Consider the following 27,854-nt stretch of genomic DNA (forward strand, 5'->3'; position numbering starts at 1 on the left):
TTTTTTTTTTTTTTTGCTTAGGAGTAGGGAAAGGTGTCACACTACTCAAATTACAGCTAATAAAAAAAGATTGTCAAAGACTAATGGAATAGAATATCATATATAGCAAAAAAAAAAGAGACAATGCAAACAAAGGTAAAAGAGAAGAAAAAGTGTGGTGACATTATTTGTAACATCTATTTCCAAGAATTTCTGTCTATATTATCAAAATAACTCTACATATTAATTTTTTAAAAGACAAACCAAATAGAAGAAAAAAGAAGTACAGTTTAAGAAGAGAAAAAGACTCACGTTAGTGATCACCTAAAGGTGATTTTAGAAGGGAAGTGGACATTTATTAAAACAATGAGATACTGTTTCTTACAGAAATTTAATTGGTGATGTTGAAAGGAAATGGGAACTTATGCATTTCTGGTGGCAGTATACGTTGATGCGGCCATTTTGGATAGCAAGTTACTTGTTTCTAGCAAAATTTAAAATGTACATAACTTATGACCCAGCAAGTCCACTTCTAAATAATTATTCTAATGTATGGGTTGGGCAACTTTTTCTGCAAAGGGCCAGATAGTAAATATTTAAAGCGTTTGTAGGTTATAGGTCATATGGTCTCAGTTGTAAATATGCAACTCTGCTGTTATAGTACAACACTGAAATTCAAATTTTGTGTAATTTTCACTAGTCATGAAATGTTATTCTTCTTTAGACTTATTTTTTCTAACCATTCAAAAACATAAAAACCATTCTTAGCTCACAGGACATACAGAAACAGGTGACAGGTCACATTTGACCTCACATTTGAATGAAAAAAGCTAGTTGCTGAATTATACTGTATAATTTATTAATGAAATGATTTGTAGATATTCTATATATTTTTCATGTGTACTTAAATATGTATGGTAAAAGCAAAATAAAATGACTGGAACAATGTACATTAACTCCTGATAGATTTAGTAGAGTTCAGAGTAAGTGCTCAATAATTTTGACAAGTTTTTTCTCTGATATCCCCCAGAACTCTACACTAGTATTTTAGAATTGCCTTTGACTCTACACAGATAGTTCCTTATGCATTCAGGTTAGCTGGTTGTGTGAACTTCTGGAAAACCTGCCTATAATTTTTACCAAACAAGAAGTTACTTTTAAAGTCTCTCAAATGAAAACAAGAGTTTGCTTTTCTGGGATTTTATTATATTAGCTTTACTGAATTGCTTGACAGGTCTTCTTATTTAACTAGTGTGTGCATTTTTATACTACATTGGAAACTGACAATGTTGAAAGATGCGTTTCAACAATTGGGCCATAAATTAGTATAACCTTAGTTCTCTTTGGACTTAACTTGCTGTTCTCTGCCCCATATTAAGTCTTTTTTCCCTGGCTTACCGTCTTTCTTGTGCTTCTTTAAAGTAGCTTTTAACTGAAGTTCTATTTTCATATCTTCTCTCACAAGTTTTTAGTTTGATAATTAGAAAAATAATGATGCATGGAGTGGAGGGGATCTCATTTCGAGGGAAGTAATGTATTAGATTGTTTTATCATTGCTATATAGCCTGTTTTCATGAAAATAAGCTTTAGTGACTCTTGGGACCTTTCTGAATTTGTAGTAGCATTTTGTGTTTGTCTGCATTGACCAATAAACTTCAGTTTTCTTTAATTGGAGTGTCTTTAAATTTTCAGGTTTCTCAATTATATCTTGTACAATATGCGTTATCTATTATATGACTATTTGAACATTTAAAAATGCAGTTTAGGAGTGTGAATTTTTCTATCCTTTTTTCCAGAGATTCTAGGAAGAAATTAATTTGATTTCTCTATTGTTTCCTTTTAGTTTCAAGTGCTTCTTTGAGCCGTATTTTCAAAACAGGTTATACTATTTGGCTACCTTCCTGTTTTTGGTATGTGTAGAGAATTTCTTCCTAATGATTTTGGATTACTCTAGATGATTTGTCTTTAATTATTATTGATATTCTTAATTTTTAGTTTGTATCTAGCATAGCACAGTGTCTCAGCTTTCTTGTTCAGTTTGTTGGCTTTATTTCCAGTGTTTGGAAGGATGTTTTGTCCTTCAACCTGAAATAAACTATGTAATTTCATGCTTATTTATTTATTTGTGATAGGGTCTCACTATGTAACCCAGGCTGGTCTCTAACTCCTAGGCTCAAGTGATCCTTCCTCCTCAATCTCCCACGTACCTGGGACTATAGGAACATGCCATCATACCTGGCTGTATGTTATTTTATACATGAATTCTCTGATCTCAGTGTGGCACTATAGAATATAAACTTTACTCTTTCTGCGTTAGAGATAACCTTCTGTATGGACACAGTAAATAATTTTACAGTGTTATTTTAGGGTGCTTGAATAGCACAGAAGAGAAATATTTTTTGGGCACTGGATATGAAAGAGAAAAAGGATATAGAAAACACCAGAAAGCACAGGAGATTGTGAAGACTAACTTCATAGGCTTCATAATTTGCCAGGATAATTTTATTTATGCAGAGGATTTGGACAGTATTTTAATTACCTTTTCATTTGAGATGGTAGTATGACTCTATTGGAGTCAAAATCCTTTTGTAAAGTAAGTAAATAACATGTGTTATCTTCTACAAAAACTCTATTTAAGAAAATAGTAAAGCAACATAAGGAATGCACAGCTTTTTCCATGTAGAAATTACTCCCTTATTAAGTTATTTAAATAGATTTTCTTAGTGAAGGATCTTGGAAAGAGATCATGGAAAAAACATTTTTTTTAGGGGAGATTCTGAAATGACTCAAAATGTTAAGTAAAAGGAACACTTGGATGACTTTAAGAAAAGAGAACTTTACCATTTCACAGGAGAAAAGTTCCAGGTTCCTTTAGGATGGCTGCCACATGTAAATTGAAATTAATATTTGTAGTTTTCTCTGTCTGAATTATATATGGTTTGTCAGAGACCTGACTAATAATGATTTGCAAGATGGGGCTTAGAATATGTGAATGACCTTAGGTGACAATCTTGGGAAAGCATGAATTCTGAGATAATGGAAGACTACTTGCAAAGGACAGAGTGGGACAGCAGTGTCCCTTGGAGTCGTGGTGGTGAAAGGAAAGAAAGCAGCTGAAGATAAGGGCACTACGGGAACAAGACAATTTTTTTTTAAGACAAATCCTGCCCCTCCCACCACAAAAAGCGCCACTTATTAAAGCAGCTACACTTCAGTGAAGCCACAGAAGAGGGTGCTCTTGAACTGAGAAAGCTAGTAAGTCAACTTACCTCCCTTCACCCTCCATGGCAAGATGACTTGTTACTGCTGATTCTGAAAAAGCCAATACAAATAATCCTCAACAGAAAAAGAAGCCAGCACCTTTACAAAGTTACAATAAGTATAAAACAAAATTAAAATCAGACCTTCTTAGTAAATGACACACACACACAGAATGAAAGCACAAATAAAAAGGAAAGAAATAAATCAAAGAAAAATTACAAAACAGGAAAACTGAAATGAAATGTCTGAACATGAATAACCTATATTAAACAAGCAGTTGCATTATGAAAGGATACCATGAATCAGACATTCAAAAACTCACAATTGAAATGGACAAACAGGAAGATATGTGAAACAGTAGTTGACTGAACTCGGGAAAGTAAATGGTGAAAAAAGAAAAATCATCTCAGAAATGAAAAGTAAATTACAAGGTAGACAAGGGAAGATAGATATTCCAAAAGTTCAATAAAAGACATAAAGAATAGAAAGAGCCAAGAAAATGAAACTGAAATAAGAAATGAAAAGGATCAGAAAGAGAGAATTTTCCGTATATTTAGTTCAACACCTTGAACTAGGAAATAAGTGGAAAATTAACAGATGTGGTATTTAAAGTTATAATAAAACATTTTTTGAAATAAAATGAGATCTGAATTTCCATATTGAAAGGACTCCTGTTTCCCATGTACCTGGGAAACTTGATCTGTAACAATCAACTTTTAAGATATATTATAGTATTAGACCTTAAAGCAAAAGGGAAAATAAAGGCCATCTGAGCTTCCAAGCCAAAAAATTAGTAATTTAAAAATTAAAAATAATTAAAAATGAAAATAATTAACATTGAACCAACTTAACATCACACTTCTTGATATCAAAATAAAGCAAGAAAGCAGTGGACATATGTTTTTAAGAAATTATAGAAATGAGTAATCATTTTAATTGATTATGAAACATTGGATAAGTAAAATACTCATATATCCATAGTGATACTCAAGATTACTTGTGAATTGCATTTGGAAAAAGTGCTGCAGTTGTTAAGAAACATTTCAGACATATCCTTGGTTGATAAATATTTTGCTGAAATATTTAGATGTGAACTGTCACGATATCTGCAGCTCACTTTTAAATGATCCTGCGAAAATAATGTAAAAAATATAGAAACGTGTTTGGAATTTTTCATAACAGCTACATGGCATTATAAAAAGTTATTCAAAACAAATTGCCGCATTTCAAATATTTTTGTATACCTAAAGAATATTTTTTATATTGACTAAGAGACATTTTGTGAGAAAAAATGTATTTCATCTTATACATTGTTATTTTAGATTTTTGGAATAACCAATGAAGAGTGACTTTGTCATATTTCTTTTATACTCTTAGAATTAATGTCGGTGATTTAATTTTTATTTTTTCAGAAGATATTTATTAAAACTGCTGGTGCCTTAACAGGAATCAAGGCAGTGGAACCAACCTGCGTAAGCGGTCACTGTATTTTTCCCACTGCTGACCACAGTAGAAGAGAAACAAACAAAAATACATCATTTGCACTTAAGAATGTCCTTGATAAGGAAGGAAAAATACTGAGTTGTTTGCTTTTTTATTCTTGAGTTGTATTTATGCATTCTTATTAATATAAGTTCCTTTTTGGTTATATGATTTGCAAAGAGTTTCTCCCATTCTGTAGACTGTTTTTACATTCTTGATTGTGTCCTTTGAAACAAAAAAGTCTTAAAATTTGATGATGTCTATAGAGTTTGTCTGTTTTTTCTTTTGTTGCTGTGTGCATGTTTGTGTGTTTTGTGTGTGTTTGTGTGTTTTTTTGTTTTTTTTTTTGAGACAGACTCTTGCTCTGTCTCCCAGGCTGGAGTGCAGTGGCGTGATCTCGGCTCACTGCAACCTCCATCTCCCAGGTTCAAGCAGTTCTCCTGCCTCAGCCTCCCAAGCAGCTGGGACTACAGGCATGCAACCACCACGCCTGGCTAATTTTTGTATTTTTAGTAGAGATGAGGATTCACCATGTTGGCCAGGCTGGTCTTAAACTCTTGACTTCAAGTGATCCACCCCCCTCGGCCTCCCAAAGTGTTGGGAGTACAGCCGTGAGCCACTGCACCCAGCCTGTGTGTGTTTTTATACATAAAGTGAATAAACTTTTAAAAGATACACTGTGAAATGCTTTAAAGCAAGGTGTGTGTGTGTGTGTGTGTGTGTGTGTGTGTGTGTGTATTTTATTTTGGTCAATGAGTATTTACTTTAGTTTATTTTTTAATTGAAGCAAAAATACCTAATGCTAATAGGTATTAGTTTGCTAGGGTTGCCATAACAAAGTACCAGAGACTGGATGGCTTAAACAACATAAATGTATTTCCTCACAGTCTGGAGGCTAGATGATGTCCGCAGGATTGATTTCTCCTAAGGTCTCTCTCCTGGAGGTGCAAGGCCCAGTGGGGTTTGGCCAGTAAAATATAACTAAAACAGTAGACTGTTAAGTAGAGAAAGGGTTGCTGGAGATGAGGCTTGAGTTTGGTTGTAGCCAGGTTTTGAAGACCTTTAAGGGCTATGAAAGAAACACCCTCTTTTGAACAGAGTGTTGTCTCAGAGAACGACAGGATCTGAGAACATTAAGTGATGTTGGCTAATTTTATTGCATAGTTACTTAGCGTAGTCTGAATACCTTTATAGTCATTTAAAACTTTTCAGTGGTAGTGTTTCAAAGATTGTTGATAAATACTGATTATTTCAAAAACTTAAATATATACATTTTACTATATTTCATGTTTGACATATTTAAATATTTGCCATATTTCAAAATAGTATTTGCCTTAGCTTTGTGTTTTTAAATTCTCTTTTTCCAGCTATAAGGAAGACCAGATGGATGAGGAAGCAATGGAACCTCTGAAATATGCTGAACAACTTCCTGTAGCTCAGATAATACACCAGGTTTGCGTTTCATTTTATTCTTTTGAAAGAAACAAGATTTTTAATCTCTGAAAAGTAATTGCTTTTTTTAGGGTTTTCAAAATCAATGTGCTGTAGCTGAAAGGCATTCTGGGCTGTCTATCCCTATTTAGACTACCCCTATTACAGTTGAAAGTCCCATTCGAAGCACAGTATTAAAAGGCTACTTGCTGTTTAACACCAGAGTTCTTACTTACAGAAAATATGGGATAAAATAAGGATTATCTTTTGTGCATTATTTGACTACGAAATTTAATTTCAGAAAACTTTCATTTTGACCCATTGTGTATAGTACTTAGTGACAAGGAAAAACAGTTGCAAAAATATCATTGAGTGTAATTTTTTGGAGTCTCTAAAAAGAGAAAACAGTTTTGCCCTACATCCTTTACCCCGCCCCATTGTCAACCCTTGTGAAGTGTAATTCTGCATGTCATGTGGGCAATTTGTTCATTTCCAATTATAATGATTTTATCATCCTTTCTACCTAACTATAATTGTTGAGAAGGCAGTGTTTTAAGTATGTAAGCTTAGACTTTGTACTATAATTTGACAGTATATAACCTCTGCCCTGCTGGGCCAGAATCTAATAATTTTAAATGGTCTGTTGACTAGAGTTATAGCCTTTAGACCTAGCAGAATTTTCAGAACCTTACATATTATAGTAAATATTAAAAGCCCTTAAATGGCAGACTTTCTCAGAATTGTTATGAATGTTGATTGTTATTGTGAGTTTTTCCATATGTCTTTTTCCATCAAAATAATTTTTATTTAGCTGATATGTATGGATTAGAAGTACCAGTTTGAACTTTATTAAAACAAACAGGCTTTTACTTTAAAATGTTGGCTATATATATTTTTCATTGACATTAAAATTTAGTATTGCAATTCTGTGAGAAATTACAAAAAATGATCAGAAATTTGCTCCTTTGGGAAGCTCGTCTGTGCTTGGTAATCAGATCCAGTTTATATGTCAGGAATTCCCTAGTGTTGTCAGAGCTTAAATGACCTAACAGTCTGCAAATGTCACATTTAAAATTCTGTCTTCATGCCTGACTCTCAGCATAAATGAATTAAACAGCAGAGCAGGCAGCCAGTCAATATGTTCTTAACAGTAAGAGTGAGCAATGAAACAGTTTGTGGTTTGCTCAGAATAGGTAAATAGAATCTGCCCAGAACAGTTCACCTAGAATAAAATCTGAAAGAGGAAACAAGAATTAACCTTTAAGACGGTTGACCAGATGAAATGTCAGTAATATTTTTATAGCATGAATGAACCAATAAACTACCTGGTTTATGTAACAGCTGCATTTTGCTATTGTACACTGTGTGAATTCCAATATAAAGAATTTTTGACCCTGGTGAAAATTTTAGATTGTGATTTTTTTGGCAGTACAAGAGACTGTGTTAATTTTAACACTGAATTACAAACATTATATTAAAGTTTAGTAGCACTTGATTTTACTCAATACCTATCTTTAAGAAATTTTACATGATAGGAATTTATGTATTTCATTTTTATTGAATAAAATGAATCCTGTTCTCAGTAAAAGAGTAGTCAGGACAGTTCATTGTTAATAGCAGACTCTTCATTTATTCCTTTAGTTATTTCCCTTTTTTGACAGTACTACAACTTAAGGACTGTTACCATTAGCCGGTCCAACTGGTCTTTTAGAAATGTATGAGTTGTGTTGTCAGAAATTAACTGATAAGTCCATTATTTAAAAGCAAATTTTGGCTGGGCACGTGGTAGCTCATGCCTATAATCCCAGCCCCTTGGAAGGCCAGGGTGGGTGGATCACTTGAGTCCAGGAGTTCAAGACCAGCCTGGGCGACATAACAAAACCCTATGTCTACAAGAAATACAGAAGATTAGCCAGGCTTGGTGGTGCGTGCCTGTAGTCCCACCTACTTGGGAGGCTTAGGTGGGAAAATCTCCTGGACCTGGGATCCAGATTGAGGCTGCAGTGAGCTGAGATTGTGGCACTGCTCTCCAGTCTGGGTGACAGAGTGGGATCCTGTCTCGATAAATGAATGAATGCTTGCAACTTTTTTCCTAAGAGAATAGTAATACATGTGATAATTAGGTTCAGCTAGTTTCACAAAAGCTTTTTGATCTATATCTAAGTTATAGCATTATTGTAGTGCATAATCTCCCCCTGTAACTATTTTCATGAGAAATAATCTTATACTTTACCTATACCTGTTTTGGAGCACATGTCATTTCTATTTAAAATAGAATTACTTATTTTTATGTCTTATATATCCTATTTTATCATCTTTCTGGACAGTCTCAGTTTCTTGATATTTCTTTTAGCATCTTGCCTTGTACTACATATACATATCTCTAAATGGATAGATAACATATTTTTAATGGTACCTTGAAAGCCAGGACCACCTCTTTTCCCTACTACCCAGGCACCAGAAGCCAAGGACTCTCACTAGTAGCACAACTTAGAAGATGCAGGAGAGATGGAGGCTTTCAAAGCAGGGACAGAGGCTGAAACAGAAGGAGAAATGAGAAATAGAAGAGAGAGGAATGAGCGTCAGTCATTTGAGTAATTCATTTCTTGTATGTGATATTTAAACTGCTTTTTACAGTCAGGAGATAGGATTCTCACTACTACCATTTTATACTGTCAAATTATTTACCATTTTTCTAGCCATCCTCGAAAATATGATTGTATACCTAGGAAACCCAGGAGACTCAAGTTATGAACAATAAAATTAATAAGAGAATGTGATGAGATAGCCAAATAAAATTGGCTTCTTAAATAAAATTGATAGCTTCTCTGTATTTGCAGTAAACACACAGAAATGAAAATGGGAAAATTTTTCTGTCACAGCAGTGAAGAGAACTATAAAATAATTACAATTAGATTTAACAAGTAAACCATAGATCTGTATAATAAGAATCATAGAAATTTACTGTTTCAGAAACAGAAAGACATACCGAATAAACAATATGATGAAAGTATAAGTGTAAATTCTCCCAATTTAGCAATTCTAATTAGAGTAGAAACAAGTATTTCTTTTTTAATGTTAGAAAAAAATGACTACATGATTTATGTGGAAGAACAAATGTCCAAGAATAACCAAAGACAGTATGTAAGAGAGGCACTTGTTTTACTGGATATCAGAATATTAGCCTAAAGCATCTGTAATCAGAGAAATATTATATGGACAAAGGAATAGACAAGAGGATCAGTGGAACACATGTAGGAGTGAATTTCAAACGTTATGGATTCTAATTCATGATAAGAAATATATTATATGCATAATGACCATTGATGTGTATGTATATGTTAAAAGAAATAAAAGGTTTTATCACACACGTATCCTTATTACATATGATATACTCTATTTTCTTATTCTATTTTATATTTTTTTAAATGCTAAAACCTACTAAACTGATGTTGTAAGCAACAGGTAGGCCTGACCTGTGGCTTAAAACACACCAGAATTCTAGAGAATCCAGAAAAATTTTTTATTATATTTGATAATTTAATATATGATAAATATATTTTTATTTCAGTAGAAAAGCAGGTAAGCCTCTATTTCATACTATGTGCAATGTAAATTTTTTTCATAAAGACAATGTAAAATAAAAATTTAAAATCTTATAAGAGCATATAGGCAACTGCATGTGTAATCTGAAAGTAGAGAAGAACTTCTTAATGAACCCTGAAACTCTGAAGATACATTTAGCTCCACAAAAATGGAATATTTTATATGACACAGGTTCCACAAAGTTAAAAGACAAATGTTACAATCAAGACAAATATGTTTACAAAGAAGACAACAGAAAATTCCTTAATATCTATAATATTCAAAGGACTCTCAGATGTTTATAAAAGGCAAGCAAAACTCAGTAGAAAAAAGATTTAAAAAATTGATGAAAATCTATTTAGAAATAAATGACATGGCCAGTGATTGAGAATAGGGAACCTCAAACTCAGTGAGGAAGTACACATTACAAATTCAGTGAAATTATTTAGTGCTCATCAAACTGGCAAAATTAAAACAATACTTTGATAAACAATTTGACAGTTCCTCAAAAGGTTAAACACAGAGTTACCATATGACCCAGTATTCCAACCTAGTTGTATACCCAAGAGAAATAAAATCATGCAGCTACACAAAAACTTATATACAGATATTCATTGCAGCATTATTTTTAGTAGCCAAAAAGTAGAAATAACACAGATGTTCGACTGATAAATAGATAAATCATATATAGCATATCTATACAGTAGAGTATTTTTCAGCAATAAAAGCAAAGGAAGTACAGCTACATGCTAAAACATGAGTGAAACTTGAAAACATGTTAAATGAAAGAAGCCAGTCACACAAAAAACCACATATCGTATGGTTCCATTTATATAAAATGTCAAGAATAGCCAAATCTAGAAAATAGATAAATGGATACCTAGGTCTGAGACATGGTGAGGTGATGGGGACTGACTAATGATATGGGGTTTCTTTTTTGGAGTGATGAAAATGTCCTAAACTTGGTGGTGATCATTGCATGACTCTGAATATTCTAAGACCATTGAATTGTACATTTTAAGAGGGTAAATTTTATGGTATGTGATTGGATCTCAATAAAGATATTTTAAAAATCAAAATCACCCATTTCTGTCAGAGATGCTAGGAAAAAGGTACTTGTGTACATTGTTGTTAGAAATATGGATTATTCCTACCTCTTGAGATGACCAACTGACAACATCTCTTCACATATAAGTCAGACGGTCCCTGACTTAGAATGGTTCGAGTTAGGAATTTTCAACTTTACTATGGTGCAAAACTGTCGCAAGTTTGACGTCATATACAGTATTCAGTAAACTGCATGAGACATTATTACAATATAGGGCTTGTGTTAGATTATTTTGCCCAACTGTAGGCTAATGTGTGTGTTCTGAACACGGTTAAGGTAGGCTAGGTTAAGCTATGATGTTTGGTAGATTAGGTGTATTAAATGCATTCTCAACTTTATGATATTTTTAATTTATGATGGGTTTATCGGGACTTACAGGAGTATCTGTATACATACTCTTCAACACAGTCGTTCCACTTGTGAGAATCTAGCTTGTACTTCTAATATATAAGGAAAAGTACTGCTGTATAAGATAAGAATCTGAGTACAGTAATATTTATAGTAGTATTAATGTGGCCACAACAAACTGGAAACAATGTGAATGCCCCTCAGCGTGGTTGATATAGTGTGTATGATTTTTCAGTAGAAAAAAATATCTACTTTTTAAAAATTTTTTTGAGGCAGGGTCTCTGTCGCCCAGGCTGGAGTGTGGTGGCATAATCATGGCTCACTGAAGCCTCAACCTCCCGGGCTAAAGTGATCCTCCCACCTCAGCCTCCTAAGTAACTAGGACTACAGGTGCATCCTACCACACCCATCTAATTTTTTTAATTTTTGATAGAGATGGAGTTTTGCCTTGTTGCTGAGGCTGGTCTTGAACTCCTGGGTTCAAGTGATGTAAAAATGTAAAATGTCTATACACTGAAATGAAAAGGCAGACCAGCCTGGGCAACAGAGTGATACCCCATCTCTACAAAAAAACATAAATTAACCCGGCATGGTGATGGGCACCTGTAATCGTAGCTACTCAGGAGGATGAGGCAGGAGGATACCCTGAGCCCAGGAGTTCGAGGTTACAGTGAGCTGTGATCACACCACTGTACTCCAGCCTGGGCAACAGAGTGAGATCCTATCTCAAAAAGAAAGAAAAGAAAAGGCAGATATCAAAGTGGAAAAATATTTTCCTCATGGAATTAGCATCTTCATATTATAAAGAACTCTTACAGAATGGCAAGAAAAAAACTGAACAGCCTAATGAACTTACGTAAAGAACTCACACAGACATGCCTCCAAAGTTGAAATAGTAGAGGATAATAAACTGATAAAATATGTTGATGTTCATTAATGATGTTAGAATTGTTTATTTTTATCAGAAAGTTTCGTGTTTTTTTTTAACTTCAAGCAAATATATGAAAAGTAGTAATACTCAGTGATGCCTGAGGTAGTAATACTACTGGAGGGGAGTATAAATAGGCATAAATTGAGGACACTGTGGTAATTGGTACCAACATTTGCAAGTATGTTTATAAACTAGTTAAGCATGACAGGTTGAAGACATTTTTATGCTTTACCCTCTGACATTTAGCAGAGTGGAAAAGCTCAGCCCTAACTTCCATCACGCTGGAGTCCTGTAAGAACGAGGCGGTTTATACTGCAGAACCCTGGGAAGATAGGTACCAGGCACCTCAGAGGTTGGGTCCAAAAAGAAACACCCTCTTGTCTTCCTCCCAAGTGTCTTCCTCCTGTTTAGCTTTCAGAACACTGGAATTTAGGCTTATATTTTATTAGCAGAAGATTGAGGAATTCCTCCCAGAAGATACCAGTCAAACCAGAAAGCAGTGGAGTGGTGTCTTCAAAATTATGTGAGAAAATAATTTCCAACTTAAGATTCTGTTCATTTGCAAATTATGGTGTAAGTATCATAAAATAGGAAAGACATTCCAAGTCTCAATAGATAATTTTTCTTATTCATCCTTTGTCAAGAAGCCCCTTGAGATACGATCCATTAAATGAAAAAGCAAACCAAAAATCCTGAGGGGAAATCATCCAAGGCACAAGAGATTGTGCCATCATGGTGAGATGCTAGTGAAATTCCCATTTATGGTGAAGTGTGTTCCGAGGTGACAATTGTGCAGAAGTTTAAAGAGTAAAGAGTACAAATTGGAGCAAGACAATGAAGGACTCCAAGATGGGTGTCTGCAGTCGGTGGAATGGTGGCAAAGTATCTAATGTATCTGACCATGTTAAAGGAAGTTTTAAAGTTGAGTAGATTTAGTTAGAGTGACATAGAAAATTAAGTGAACGGGGTAATGAAGCAACTATTAGTTTCAGTATGAAACTCGACTGTTTGATTACTCGACTGTAATCGTATTTACATGAAAGCACCAGAGGCATGGTGTGAACTCAGTAAACTAAGTACTGAATTTAAACCTCCCAGGAGTCTCTCTGTTCTTGGTCCTGATGATTGTTATTTCTATTTGTGACACTAAATTTATCTTTACTATCTCAGCTTCTTATATTAAGCAAGCACGCACGCGCACGCACACACACATTTAAACAACTTGATTAGAAACCTTTTGGTAGATGCTTGCCTGGGGTTTAGGATGTGTGAGAGATTCAATTCTGGGAGTCACCATTATGAGTCAATTTTATCTTCATAAATTTAGGTCCCTCCACTAAGGCAGAGGCTCCGTGTAAACAAAGCCATAAACCCATATACGCTTTAAAAAACTTTAACTTAATCAAATGTTATATATCAGTGAATACCTTATCTTTGTGGGGAAATATCTGTTGTTTTCCCCACTGTGTTCTTAACCATCTTCTAGGCTTTCTCTGGTTCCCCCTATTTCAGTTACAAGGCCTCCTACAAATCCTTTAATATTTTGGTAAGATTAGTAGATTGCAAGATTTCTATTTTTAATGGCCCTCTGCACATTGTACATGATGGTGGTACAGTATCACCTTACTGTTCTCTTTTTTTCAGATAAGCTGCACAAAAGATTAGAGCTATGTATCCATTACAGATTTAGTTTCTTAGAGAGAAGTACTGGGGTCTCCTGCCAGGCTATTGCTTAAAACATAGAAGATTATCTTGCACAGTCTTGTTTCATCTGTTCTTTGTTACTCCTTTTTAGTCCTAGAGATCATTTTTTCCAGTGTAACCAGTTCGTACAGTATCCTGGTGTGTCCATTGTTGCTCTGTGGGAGTATTCTAGGTATTTGGATGGGACAGTTCTTTCACTGTGCAGGACTGATCTGTGCATCGCAGGATGTTTGGCATCCCTTGCCCTAACTACTGGTTGCCAGTAGCACTGCTTAGTCATTGTGATGCTAAAAAAAAAAAAAAAAAAAAAAAAAAAAATGACCTCACCTTTTCTGAACTCCTCCCCACCTATGGAACACAGTACCACCTCAGGTTGAGGACCAATACAGGTAATTTGAATTATTTGCAGTCTCTGCCCACAAACATTTTATTTGTATAATTAGCCTCTTACTCTTGTAATTGGGATATTTCAAAATATGTATAGTTGAGAATCTCTTTTCACTTTTCTGCATTTTGAAATGTTGTCCCAGGCTGTGTAATTCTAGCTCCTTACATTATGTGACATGGATTGCAGTAATTTTTCAATTCTTCTGTTTTTGTTTGTCATTACTCTTCATGTTGTTCCACTGTTGCAATTTTGGCATTTTAGTGTTTTTCTGTTACAGTAATACCTACTCCATTACAGCTAAACTTTACTAAAGGTGGACTGAAATGTCTATCAAGTAGAAATCTCTGCCACTTTCTTTTAAAAAATGTGCCTATTGAATTATCAATATCTGGAAACTCATCAAAAGGATGCTGAATCCCTAGCACTCTGTCTGCCTCAGGACTGACTTATATTGCTTTAAAATCATGTAGAGCTTTCCCTAACCATAGCAACTTTAAAATTGATGTCTAGTGAAAAGTAATACATTTTTCATGTATTTTTATTCAAGTGATGAGGCAAGTAATGAAAACTAAACTTTTTGAAGATCATGGACTAATCTCTTAATATCAGATTTTTAAAATTAATATAAACTAATATCAACTTTCATATTATAACTTATTACAACCACTTCCAAAAATGTCGTTTCTCAAGGGATAAATGCAAGGGTAAAGCCGTTTGAGAATGACAATCAACATTTTAATAATGTTTTAATAATCAACTTTAAGTTTGAAAATGTTTGGTCCACCTACAAATTTGTCATTACATCCCTTTTCTGATATGTGAAATTTCTATAATAGAAATGGAAGTTGTGTCACTAGTGGTAAGTATTCCCAAGCAGAAACAGATACCTGTTTTCACCAAATGTATAAAGATTTTTAAACTGAGAATAGTTGAGGAAGCATCTGTTTCTTTTCATTTTTGTTGTACAACTGTAAATAGGTGCAAAACGTATTTTACAGTTGGTAATGATAATGATCATCCAAAAATAACTAGTACCATTGATGAAATTGTTCCCATTTTATACATGAATTAACTGAGGTTCAGAATAGTTTAAATAATTTGCCTAAGGTCTTCCATCTCATAAGTGGGATAGCCAGAATTTGATTCTAGGTCTGTTTGACTCCAAAATTTATCTTCTTAACTACTGTGGTATACTTCCTCCTTATGAACATTTTTTTTCACAAAGGCTTTGTCTCCAGAAAATTTTGACGAAAGAGATATCAACAGGTGTAATTCATGTTCTGATTAATTGAAAATGTAATTTGGAAGAATAAGTATCAACAGATTTAGTTCAAAATTCTTCAGCAAATGAGTATCCATTTATTTAGATACTGGCCTAAAGAGAGTTACCTTCTCAATTCTGTTTGCAGTTGCTTTCTTCACCCCAGCTGCACTTGACTTCCCAAAGAGGGTTTAAGACATGTAGAGATTTGAAGAGATGTGGGTTCAAAAAATGATAGGGGAGAGTGCTAAAGATTAGCTTTGCTTATTTAAAATTTTATGTATGGATGGCTCACTTGAAAAGAGAAAGTTTCTGCTATGTGGTCACCTATTCTGAGGTTCCATGTAGTTTAAATGGTACAGTGGCCTTCAGAATTTAATAGGCATTTGTGAACTATCTGGATAATCTAACCACCATTCATAACATGATTTTCGATAAAATCATTTTTAATTTCCATAAAACTGATGATAAGGAGAATGTTTAGAATATAACTCATTCACTGGTTGAAGATTGCCTGTACTATTTTTTTAATCTCTTCCCCACTACTGTGGGCAGCTTATAGTGGAATGTCCAAAGTTGTGAGAAAAGTGAGTGTCAAAGAGCCTTGATAAGCATTAACTTATGAGTGGACCTTGAATACTTGAGAATTAGCTACATACAGCTAAAACAATTAGTAATTAAAAACAACTAGACAGATACACATCTTCACAAGTCAAAGTAATTCAGAGTTCATCACATTTAGAACGCAAACGTCCCTAATGAATATTAGACATTTGACACTTTGTATTCTTTGAATATTAAGATACTTGGTAGTAATTAACTTTACTCCCTTTCTATTACATCTTCATCAACTTAGTTACTAACAAAGAGGCTTTCAAAAAAATTTTTGGTGCTTCTTCACAAATAATATATAATAAATTTTTCTTTTTCTTTAAAAATTTGTTTATAAATATTAAAGACATTAAATATGCTTTATAATAGATTTTGATTTTAATAAGACATGATAGAAGCATAATGACTATTCTAAATTGAGTTTTGATCCTTTAAAATTCATTGTAATTTTATAAATGTGCCAAATATGAAGAATGTTTTCTTTTCCTGTTGTCCATTATGCCAAAATGTATCACATAGCATCTGATATATCATTAGGTTTTCTAACTGTATTTGTTTTAAGGGTGAAGTGTAAACCATAGTATTAGGGGCATATGAATGGTTTGCTGGAGGATTGTTGGTTTTTAATAAATACTGACTTTCCAGAAGTTGGGGTAAGCAGTACTGTAAGTGAGAAAATGGGCCATTTTCAGCTCCAGGAAATGGAAAAGTGGAGCTTCTTTGTTCTCTAGCTATATATTTGTATCTGCTTTTAAGGTAGAGAAACTATACAAGGAAAAGATGGTGCATTATACAGTGAAGAAAATGAATGAAATTACTCATGCCCAACGCATTCTGTTTTCCTCGTGGGATGGTTTTGACTTACAATGTAATAAGGTAAGTTAACATCTTAGTTAAAGGAAAGAAAAAGATAGACATGTAATAACAAATTGATAAAAGAAAACAGGAAAATAAATTGTTACTTTTATCAATTTGTTATTATATGCCTATCTTAACATCACTGAAATCCAGGGATCCACCAAAAACATTACCAGAAGTATCACTGGAAAAAAAGAAATTAAAACCCCCGGGGATCTCTTCTCATATAGATACAGAAACTGACTGGATTGAGACAAATTAAAACACAGTTCCCTTCAGCCTCATGCTATATTCTTGGCAGTAGTTTAGATACTGACTTGCAACTGATCTAAATAATGTAACTAGGAGTTATTTAATCTGCCATCTAAGTTGACCTGAAATCACCTTAATGTGCTTCCTGATAAGTTAAGATTATCATTCACTTTAAAACTGGTATATGCATGTCAGAAAAGTCACATTTTATATTAAAGGAATCAATATCTTTAGTTACAGATTTTTAACATTCAGGGTTAACTTTCATTTTGTTGTACCAGTCATATTTGGTGGGTAACTTGTGCATTATTATGTCAGTTATCTCAGGTTATAATTTCTGATCATTCTTAAACACATATTTTCCTTTAAAAGACTGTTTTACTGACCGGGCGCGGTGGCTCAAGCCTGTAATCCCAGCACTTTGGGAGGCCGAGACGGGCGGATCACGAGGTCAGGAGATCGAGACCATCCTGGCTAACACTGTGAAACCCCGTCTCTACTAAAAAAAAAAAATACAAAAAACTAGCCGGGCGAGGTGGCGGGCGCCTGTAGTCCCAGCTACTCCGGAGGCTGAGGCAGGAGAATGGCGTAAACCCGGGAGGCGGAGCTTACAGTGAGCTGAGATCCGGCCACTGCACTCCAGCCCGGGAGACAGAGCGAGACTCCATCTCAAAAAAAAAAAAAAAGACTGTTTTACTTTAATCTACATTCATATATATTTATCAGTGCCTAATCAGTGTATTTAATTATTTGATTTTGTGTATATTTTTAATTTACCAGTTCTATATCCAAGGCTATTAACTTTGCAAAGACAGAATAGTATCCATGTTACCTAGTTTTGATTAATTAAGGTGTTTCTAGTTTAAAATATGCCAATAGATATCTTAGTCTTGTGAAATAATTAATGTCTACTTGTAAAGGGTAGTGTTATTCAATCTGTTACATTGCCTGAGAGAGATGTATAAATTATATATTGATATGTAGATGCTAGTTAAACATTTTCCTCATGCTAAATAGCTGTATCTAGTATAACTAAAATTATCAAATAATTATTATAATAAACTATAAACATTAGCATGCTGTCTTCAACTAGTATATAGAAGCAGAAAAGGACTGTTTCAGGGTATTGTCATTGATTAAACCACATAGAGGGCCTTTATCCATGGGAAAGATCATTATAAGTAGAGTACGGGAAAAGTAATTATGAGATTCACTTTTGTTCTACAAATATGTTAAACATTTGTATGACTGCCATGACTAAAAGTGATTACTTTTGTTAAAAATACTTTTTAAAACTTTAGATAATTTATTTTATAAGGAATGTTATGATCTTTTTTAATACAAGCAAATAGTGTTCCAAAAAATTAATTTGACTGAAATTAACTATTTTCTCCCAAGAGTGATTTCATTTAAGCACAGTGGGAAGCTTAATGATTTGTTCTTCAGCCTATGTATCTCAGAAGGAGGATGCCAGTCCTTCTTTTACACTTGAAAGAATGTGATGATTCTCTTGAGAGATCCATATTAAAGAAGTTAAAGAAATTCTGCCTAAAAACAAGGAGTTGGAATTTACCTTTTAAGTAACAAAGTAACAAAATCCTGTTACAGTAATTTTAAAACTTTTCCCATGAACTGTTTGCCCGTTTAGGAATATCTATATAACTGGAAACAAGCATTATTCATTTTTGGTGTGTTGGTGGTTTTCTTTTGATACCACATAAAATATAGTTTTAATGTACTTTTTGGATTTTTAACTTGGTACATTTTCCCTGTGCTTCAAGATTCAGATTTTTAGTTTTTCTTTCAGCACTTTAAAGATGTTTTTCTGTTGTTTTCTGCCCTCCATGGTTTCTGACAGCCCACCTTCAGTCATTCTTATTTTTGTTTCTCCGTAGCAAGGAACTACAAACTTTTTCTTAAAGGGTCAAATAGTAAATATTTTAGGCTTGTCGGCCACAATGGTGTTTGTTACAGCTACTCAATTTTTGGTATAGTGTGAAAGCCCCAATAGATAATGTGTAAATGAAAGGGTATGACTGTGTTCCATCGAAACTTTAGTAATAAAAACAGATGTCCAGCGTGTGTATTGTAGTTTACTGAACCCCGCTCTGTAAGAACAAATCCCTTTTTCTCTGACTGTTTTAAAGATATTCTCTGTCATTGCCAGTATTTTGATTATGCTATCCCTTTGTGTGGTTTTCTCTGTTTCTTCTGCTTGGTGTTGAGCTTTAGGGATCTGATAGTTTCTAGTTTTCATGAAATTTGGAAAAATTTCAGCTATTATTGATAGAGGCAGAAGACAGAGAAATTCTAGGCAGACAGGGATGGGTGCCCAGTGAAACCCCACCTTCAGGCCAAAAAGAAGCAGACAGCCTGAAACCCATGGCCCAAGGTTTTCCCACTCTCTCCCAGTTGGTTCTTTCTGAATAATGCCCTTTTACCAATCAAATATTGCCTTTTCCAAAACTACCTACGGCCTGCCCCACCCCCATCCTGTGCTTATAAAGATCCCAGACTCAGTTGATAAGGAGGGAGATGGCTGGACTTCAAGGGATACGACTGAACTTCAGGAAGAGATAACCTGACTTTGGGGAAGGTGACGTGCCCTTTTGAGGGATATGACTGAACTTCAGGAAGAGATAACCTGACTTCGGGGAAGGTGATGTGCCCTTTCTATCCCCTCTCCAGCTCCCTTCTCCGCTGAGAGCTGTTTTCATTGCTCAGTTAAATTCTCCACCTCACCATCCTTCAGTTGTCTACACGACCTCATTCTTCTTGGACACCAGACAAGAGCTCAGGACCCACCAAGCGTGGGTACCTAGAAAGGCTCTGACGCCAGCCTTTTACCCTTGCTGGTAGAGGGCAGTCGCCCCGTTGCTCCATGCACTGAGGCAAGGGGCCAGCTGAGCTGCTAACACACCACTGTCTACAGAGGCAGAACTAAGAGAACACTGTAACACCCACTCTGAGGCTTCAGGGTCATGGGCACCCTCACCTGGGTGCTACTGTTGGCCTTGCATGGAGCTTTCTCCTGCCAGTGCCCGGAATGGCCAGTTGGATCCCACACTTGCTCGCTCACATGCTGCCTCCCACAAGGGGTTGAGCATGGTGGCCAAGTAAACAGGGTGCCTCTGTTGCGAGTCCGGTGAAGGGGCGAGAAAATCCTGTGTCATTATTTGTTTTAGGTATTTTTCTCCCTTCCTACTTGGGACTCCAATTAGGCAAATGTTACCCGGCTTGATATTTGCCATAGCTTATTTAGGCTCTGTTTATTTTTTTCCCTGCCCTTTTTCTTCTGTGCTTCATTTTGAATAATTTCTATTGCTATTTTATTTGTTCTCTGATGTTTCTTTTCCAGTGTATTATCTGCTGTTAATTCCATCCAATGTATTTTTCATTTCATATGAAATGAAATTTCATATTTTTTTATCTCAGGATCTTATATGGGTCTATTTAAATATTCTTAATTTAAATATTCCTCATATGTTCATGTTTTTCTTTACATTTGATTTAAAATATCTGCTTTCAGATCTCTGTCCATTGAAATCATCATCTTTTTCATTTTTTATTTATGAGTCTTTTTCTAGTAATTGATTTTCCTCCTGGCTGTATGTCATATATCTCTTCTTTGCATGCTTGGATTTTTAAGTTGGATGCTAGATATTTTTAGTTTTTTTGTTGCTATTAGCTGCTGGACTTTATATTTTTGCTTTATTTATATAGTTAGTGATGAATTTTTTTTGAGGGTAAGTTTGATCACTTTAAGAATTGCTTTTAAGTTGTTACCGACAGATACAGAGCAGTCTTTTTTATTTTTATTTTTATTTTTTTTAAGATAGTCCCACTATCCTGATTTAGCCTCACTATAAGCTGGACCTGATGCTTTTGTATCTCACAAGGTCTGTCCATTTCTTTAAGTGTGTACATGAACAATTCCCAACCCTGAAGGAGCTTTGGGAATTGTTTGGCCTTTTGATATTTTTTCCCTTCTACCAGCTATAGGTAGTTTCTTGTCATGCATGCATAGATTAGAACTCTGCCAAAAATGCAAGTAGATTCCTCTGCAGATCTCTGGAGCTCCTGTGTGTATTTCTTCCTGTGCAGCTCCCTCCTCTTCTATCCTACAAATTCTAACCACCTAAACCTCCCTGAATTCTAATTTGTGTCTCTAACACTCAGCAAGACTGCCAGGCTGTGTTTGGGTCTCTTTCCTTGTGCTGTAGTTTGGAAACTGCCTACAGGCAATGAGCATGGGGCAATTAAAGGACTCATTTGTTTCCTTTTTCTCAGGGATCAGAAAACTGGTACAAATTGTCCAATGTCTGAAAACCATTGTTTATTACCTTTTGTCTGACTTTCTAATTGTTCAAGATGGGCAGATAATTCCTTAGCATTTAATCCGTCATAGGTGGAAGCATAACTCTGATTACCCCTAAACAGACACTGATAGACACTGTTGATAAATGAAGCTTTATTATTTATTTGAGGGGACTATGGGTTATTTTTCTTGGTTAAGAACTAAAAAATATATTCATTTACTTTGAACTTCAAATTATTTTACATTTTTTGAGTAGAAAAGAAAATCTTTATTGTCCCATAAATTACTTACCAATTATAAAGAGTAAATAAAAACAGTAATTTTATTGTATTATAACTTGAAGGATGCCACCATAGCCAACATCACCAATAATGGAACAAACTGATACTGTACGCCTCATAATGTGATACAATTAGGACTCAGTATTACTTACAAAGTATTTCTGATAAACAAACAAAATGCGTAACCTGAATCTAATTATGAGAAAACATCAGAAAGATCCAAATTGAAGGGCATTTACACAAACAACTGGACTTTACTTTGGTTTCTTGCTTCCTTCCCTCTTTCACCCACAATGTTGAATCCTAGGATGAGAGTTACTTTCTTCAAAGTAAATTAAAGGTAGAATGTCATTGCCATCTGACCCTTATTTTATATACTAAAGAAGACTAGGATGGTATAAAACAAAAAAGTTTCTTTGTATAAGAAAGAGCTCTTGGAAATTTGAATGTAAAAGCTATATTGTCATTGCTCTTGTTCTCCCTATTCTGCCTCCCTCTACCACACTGAAGAATATTTGTGATACTATTGGGCTCACCTAAATAATCCAGTATAATGTCACTATTTTAAGGTCAGTGGATTTGCAAATTTAATTTCATCTGTAATCTTCAGTTTTAAAGCATGCCACTCACAATATTGGAGGATGTTGCCTCTAGAAATATAATAGAATCCAAAAAATTAGGAGTGGTTACTAGGAAACTAAGCCTGGATGCCTCTTCAGTGGATGCCTCTCCTGTGGAGATCCTTGGATTTCATTAATTGCACAATGAAGTAGTACATTGAAATGAGATCCACTGAATGGAATACCACAACAGGTCTTGCTGCCAACTTTGAATGTTTTCACCAACTGTAGTTACTTTGCCCAATTGGAAAGTCTTTTAACCTCCTCCATTGGAATTCTATCTTTTACATGATTTTGAAAGAATTTTTTTTTAATGCTTGAGATGGATTCTCACTCTGTTGCCAGGCTGGAGTGCAGTGGCACCATCTCAGCTCACTGCAGCCTCTGCCTCCTGGGTTCAAGTGATTCTCCTGACTCACCCTCCTGAGTAGCTGGGACTGCAGGTGTGCACCACCATGCCCAGCTAATTTTTGTATTTTTAGTAGAGATGGGGTTTCACCATGTTGACCGGGATGGTCTCGATCTCTTGACCTCGTGATTCACCCACCTCGGTGTCCCAAAGTGCTGGGATTACAGGTGTGAGCCACCGCACCTGGCCAAAAGAATGTTTTTTAACTTATGACTTCTCACTATGGAATCCTAAAGTAGATTATACAAGTGATCACTACAATTTTTAATTTTTCCTCAAATCCTAAAACCGAGAACATTAATGAATTGGCATTTAATAGATGATGTTTATATTTGAGTATTTTATATTTTTTCTCTTCAAGAGGAAAATCATACTTAACTAAGACAAACTGGCCTGTTGTATCCAGAGCTTGTGAGGGCCTGATCAGGTTCAAAAATAGGTATCACTAACAGATCAAAATGTAGTAGACTCACACCCATATATTAACATTTAATTTAATCTGTCATTAATCTGTCATGTGAGATAATAAACCAAATATCACCAGTGCCCTGAAAAGAAGAAATTAATTCTTACTGGGGTATGAGAATAGACTTAACCTGGAGGTGAAATTTGAGGTAGGTCTTAGAGAATAATAAATAGGTATGAAAGACTAGGAAGAATTCAGCTATTTTTCTTTACTTCTATTTTTTTTAAAACATAAAGTTAATGTCATAACTGTGTTATTCCACCCAAGAAACTCTGCCAACAATGCAAGTAGATTCCTCGCATACTTTTTTAGTATCAGATGTAATAAATAGTTTCATGTCTTGTTCATGTATTGTTTATTCATCCAGGTTTGGCAGATTTGTGAATTAGTTTGATTGGTATATAACAAACTTAGTGATTTAAAACCATTATTATCTCACACTTCCCATGAGTGGAGTCCAGGCATAGCTTAGCTAGTTCCTCTGCTCAGGGTCTCACAAAGTTTTAATCAAGGTGTCAACCAGGACTATCATCTTATTTGAGGCTGAGGGTTCTCTTCCAAGCCTACTAATTAAAAGAATTCAGTTCTTTGTGTTTGTAGGACTGAGGGTGTCAGTCAGTTGTAAAGGCTGTCTGCCATTCCGTGTCTGTACTGCACTGTACAACCTGGCCGCTTGATTCAGGGAGGCCAACAGGAGAGCATCTTGGCTACTTCGAATATATCTGTCTTTCCAATTTCAATTTCTGATATCTAGACCTCCTTTTAAAGGGCTCATCTGATTATTTCAGTGCCTTATTTCCCACCTTTCTCCCTATGCTCTGGATAATCTCCTTTTTTATTAACTGAGAATCAACTGATTAGGGACCTTAATTATATCCTCAGAATCCCTCATATGCCATATAATTCAGCCTAATTATAGGAGAGATAGTCCATCATATTCACAGGTGTTGTCCAGACTCAAAGGACAGGTATTATATAGGGTATGTATCCCAGGTTGAGGGTATCTTAGAAACTGTCTTACATTCTGCCTACCAGTTTGACTTATACTATTAATATAATTAGAAAAATACAAATTGTATTTTATATAAAGGATATAGACTGGAAATATTAATAAACTACCACTAATTAAATAGTTGAACACAGCTATTTTCTGAAATAATTGATTGTTTTATACTTTCTTTCTTTCCTTAAAATACAATTTAACTGAACTGATATGCTCATTATACTTTAAGAATCTCATTGAAACCTTGGAAATTTTCCATTTGCTTTCCAATAAATGCGTACAGTTTTCAAAATCCTAAGTTTTTTCTTTTTACATAATTTTAATACTTAGATCTGTGCTCTCTTAACTATTTTGAAATTTATGTGGTAATGTTCTCCTAGCAACATGGAGGGGAAACAAAATACTATTTGCAGTTGGAAGTACAGTGTTGCTTAGCTACCTCTCTTTTAAATTTGAAATATTAGGCGTTTCAATAAGAGGGTAGCCCTTAAGCTTTTAAGTGTTTGCTTATAACATATTGCTGTGTTTTATGTACGCTTTTTACCTTTGCATTGTAACTTATTGTGAAAGTTTAAAAAAAGAGGAGTGCGTTTAATGGCAGTCACTAGAGTAACTACATAAAATCAGTCATTTTTTTAAGCAGCTCTAATGGACACAAATGAAATTACAAGATATACTTTAATATGAACTTACCTCAAATGCAACTGTACTGCCAAATGCAATAATTATACCAATTTTGTCACTTGATTTTAAGTAAAAATCATTGTAAAATGTCTAAAAGGTTACATATAGTTGTTTTAAAAATAGCAGTGTTGTCATATGGCAACAATATCATCAAACACATACTGAAAAGGCACTTTATTACATTATGTTGCTGTTACGCTATTCAGGTTACTTTTTCGTAAAGTTGGGTATCAGTAATAAACAGTGTTGCTGCAGTGCTTCTTCTAATTTGGAAAAGAGTATATGAAGATTCTTCTAGGTGGATTCCTTCAATACAAATTTTTGCTGCATAATCCGATTTCTCCCCAAAATAACTAAAGTAAGACATACTCATTATAGAAAACATTTTCAAAAGCTTAGGTAAGTATAGAGAAGAGATTTAAAACCAACTGTACCCCTGCTTCCCCCAGAAAAACACTAAGACTTTAGTATATTTCCCTTCTGTGAATATTGTTATAGAAAAACATCATATTTCAGATTCAATTTGCATTGTTTCCATTTTATTTAGTATAAGCATCTCCAAATCATTAAAATTATTTGAAAATATTTTTATTGATTAATATGTGGCTGTACAATGTTTCCTGTATTATGTGACTATAGATTCCTTCCTGTTTTTTATTATGTAGCCACTGAGAAGAAAACCTTCATGCAAAACCTTTGTGAGCATTTCAGAATTCCTTAATATAGATCCTAGAAGTGTTACAAATCCTAGGAATTGGAATAAATGAATTTTAAAGACCTCTAAACATGTTAATGGGTTATTTTCCAGAAAAGTTGACTGTCCTTATTAACATTTACTAGTTTAATTGTAAGAAGAGGAAGAAATACTTAATATATTGTGTTTATGATGAAGAAAAATGATTTTTTTCAAGTGTTAGCCATTTGTAATTTTGTGAAAATATTTCCCTGTTCCATTTATTGATATACCCTTGTGTCTTACTGATTTGGGGGAGACCCTCCTGTATTGGATTTATCCCCTTTTCTGTCATAGTTTCCATTTATGTGCCTTTTAATTTGGTTTCTATATATTTCGAAATACAGATCTTTCAAAAAACTCTTTTAAAAATCCCTTTACAACCAGACGTGGTAGTTCACCCCTGTAATCCTAATACTTTTGGAGGCCAAGGTGGATGGAGGATGCTTGAGCTCAAGAGTTTGAGACCAGCCAGGTCAACATGGCGAAACCCTGTCTCTGCCAAAAATACAAAAATTAGCCAGGCATGGTGGCACACACCTGTAGTCCCAGCTACTTGGGGGTGCTGAGGCCGGCGGATCACTTGAACCTGGGAGGTTGAGGAGTCTGCAGTGAGCTGAGATCATGCCACTGCACACCAGCCTGTGTGACAAAAACCCTGTCTCAAAAAAAAAAAAAAAAAAATTCCTCCACCTTCTTTTTATTTTCACTCATTGCATTTAGGCTTATTAATACCTTTATCGTACAGATGCTCCTACATTTTGTCTTTTTTTCTTCTTCTGTTTTTATATTTAATTCTGAACCATGTAAAGTGTGTTTTTGTTTACAGTGTTGGGTTAGGAACAAAACTGATTTTGTTTCCAAATGCTAATCCATTGTTACAGCGCCAGTAGGACTACTATTCCCTTTCCCACTGATTTGTGATAGCCCTTTTATAATATACTAAATCCTGGGATACTGGACTGATTGCCTAGTTTCTATTCTGCTTTATTCATCTTTCTACTTTTGCATCAGAATCACATTATTGTTTAGTGTTTTTTTTTTTTTTTTTTAATATTTCTGACTGTTTACCCCTCTCTGTAGAGTAGTGTAGATTGTTTACCTTACATCTCATGTTATGGGTGTTCATGGTTATTTTGTTTTTTATTGTTATTGTGAATGAAATTTTTTTCTATTTTCTGACTCATATTTGCTGACATACTTGAAAGATATTTTAAAAAAATATTTATATGAAATCTGAGCCCTTTATTCTCAATAATTTTAAGAATTGATTTTATGGAGCTTTTTGATATCTGATGATAATATCTATGAGTAATGAACATTTACTTTCCCTTCCTACATGTTATGCCTGGATTGGCTAGAAATTCCAGAGTAATGTTAACTAATAATGTTAACAGTGAGTGTTCTTATCACAGGAAAGTTAAAATCACGATTAAGGGAAAACTGTGGTCATCTTTCAGTTAAAACCCAAATCATAGTTGAAAACAAATCATCCTTAATTTTCTAGATTACATTAACTGCCTTGCACATTTATCGTGGAAAAAGGTACATAAAGATCTTGGGTAGTGTGCATTTCCCAGCACAGGGGCAATATGTGATTACCTCTAATTGGTAACTTTAAAAAGAAAAGGAACCAAACTTCAGATCTAGACTTCAGTTGGAAGAAGGCTAAAAGGAAGCTAGATGAGTTAGTTTCTAGATTCCCCTGCGTCATCGTCTTTCCTTGAAAGCAATTCCTGGCATGGTGGCAGTTGGAGTTTCTTTCTTTCCAGGAAAACTATAAAGGAGAACTAGAGAAGAGTAGCACTGCATCTCCACTAAACTGAGGGCTTGATTTGCTGCCTGTCATGCTGTTCTTATGCCATTGTTAGAAAAACCTAAAGCTACAAGTATGGAGATGGGAACTTTTTCTATTTTGTTATGGTGATAAAGGATCAGGGTTTTCCTTTTTTTCATGTTAATTGTCACCACTGTGGATGTATTTCATAACTTTTGATGTATCATGAACCACTCCAAACTTAGTAATTTAAAACATCAGTCATTTATTTAGCTCACAATGCTGCAGGCTGGCAATTTAGTATGAGTTTAGTTGGGCAGTTCTGTTCTCAGGCTCCATCATGAGTCTGTGGTGTGGTCAACT

General features: G+C 34.6%; 1 protein-coding gene across 3 annotated transcripts in view; it reads left to right on the forward strand.

Annotated features, from left to right (window-relative positions):
- Nucleotides 1-27,854, forward strand: part of PIGK (phosphatidylinositol glycan anchor biosynthesis class K) — a 116,501-nt gene that overhangs the window by 81,735 nt on the left and 6,912 nt on the right. For 2 of the 3 annotated variants that reach the window (XM_023209161.1, XM_023209168.1), the window contains exons 10-11: nucleotides 6,090-6,174; nucleotides 16,847-16,966. In XM_023209161.1, the coding sequence (XP_023064929.1) occupies nucleotides 6,090-6,174; nucleotides 16,847-16,966 (205 nt within the window). The remainder of the gene's footprint in view (nucleotides 1-6,089; nucleotides 6,175-16,846; nucleotides 16,967-27,854) is intronic. The other variant, XM_023209179.1, reaches the window with a different exon arrangement.

This window comes from Piliocolobus tephrosceles, chromosome 1, assembly GCF_002776525.5.
Source record: "Piliocolobus tephrosceles isolate RC106 chromosome 1, ASM277652v3, whole genome shotgun sequence".
NCBI lineage: Eukaryota > Metazoa > Chordata > Mammalia > Primates > Cercopithecidae > Piliocolobus > Piliocolobus tephrosceles.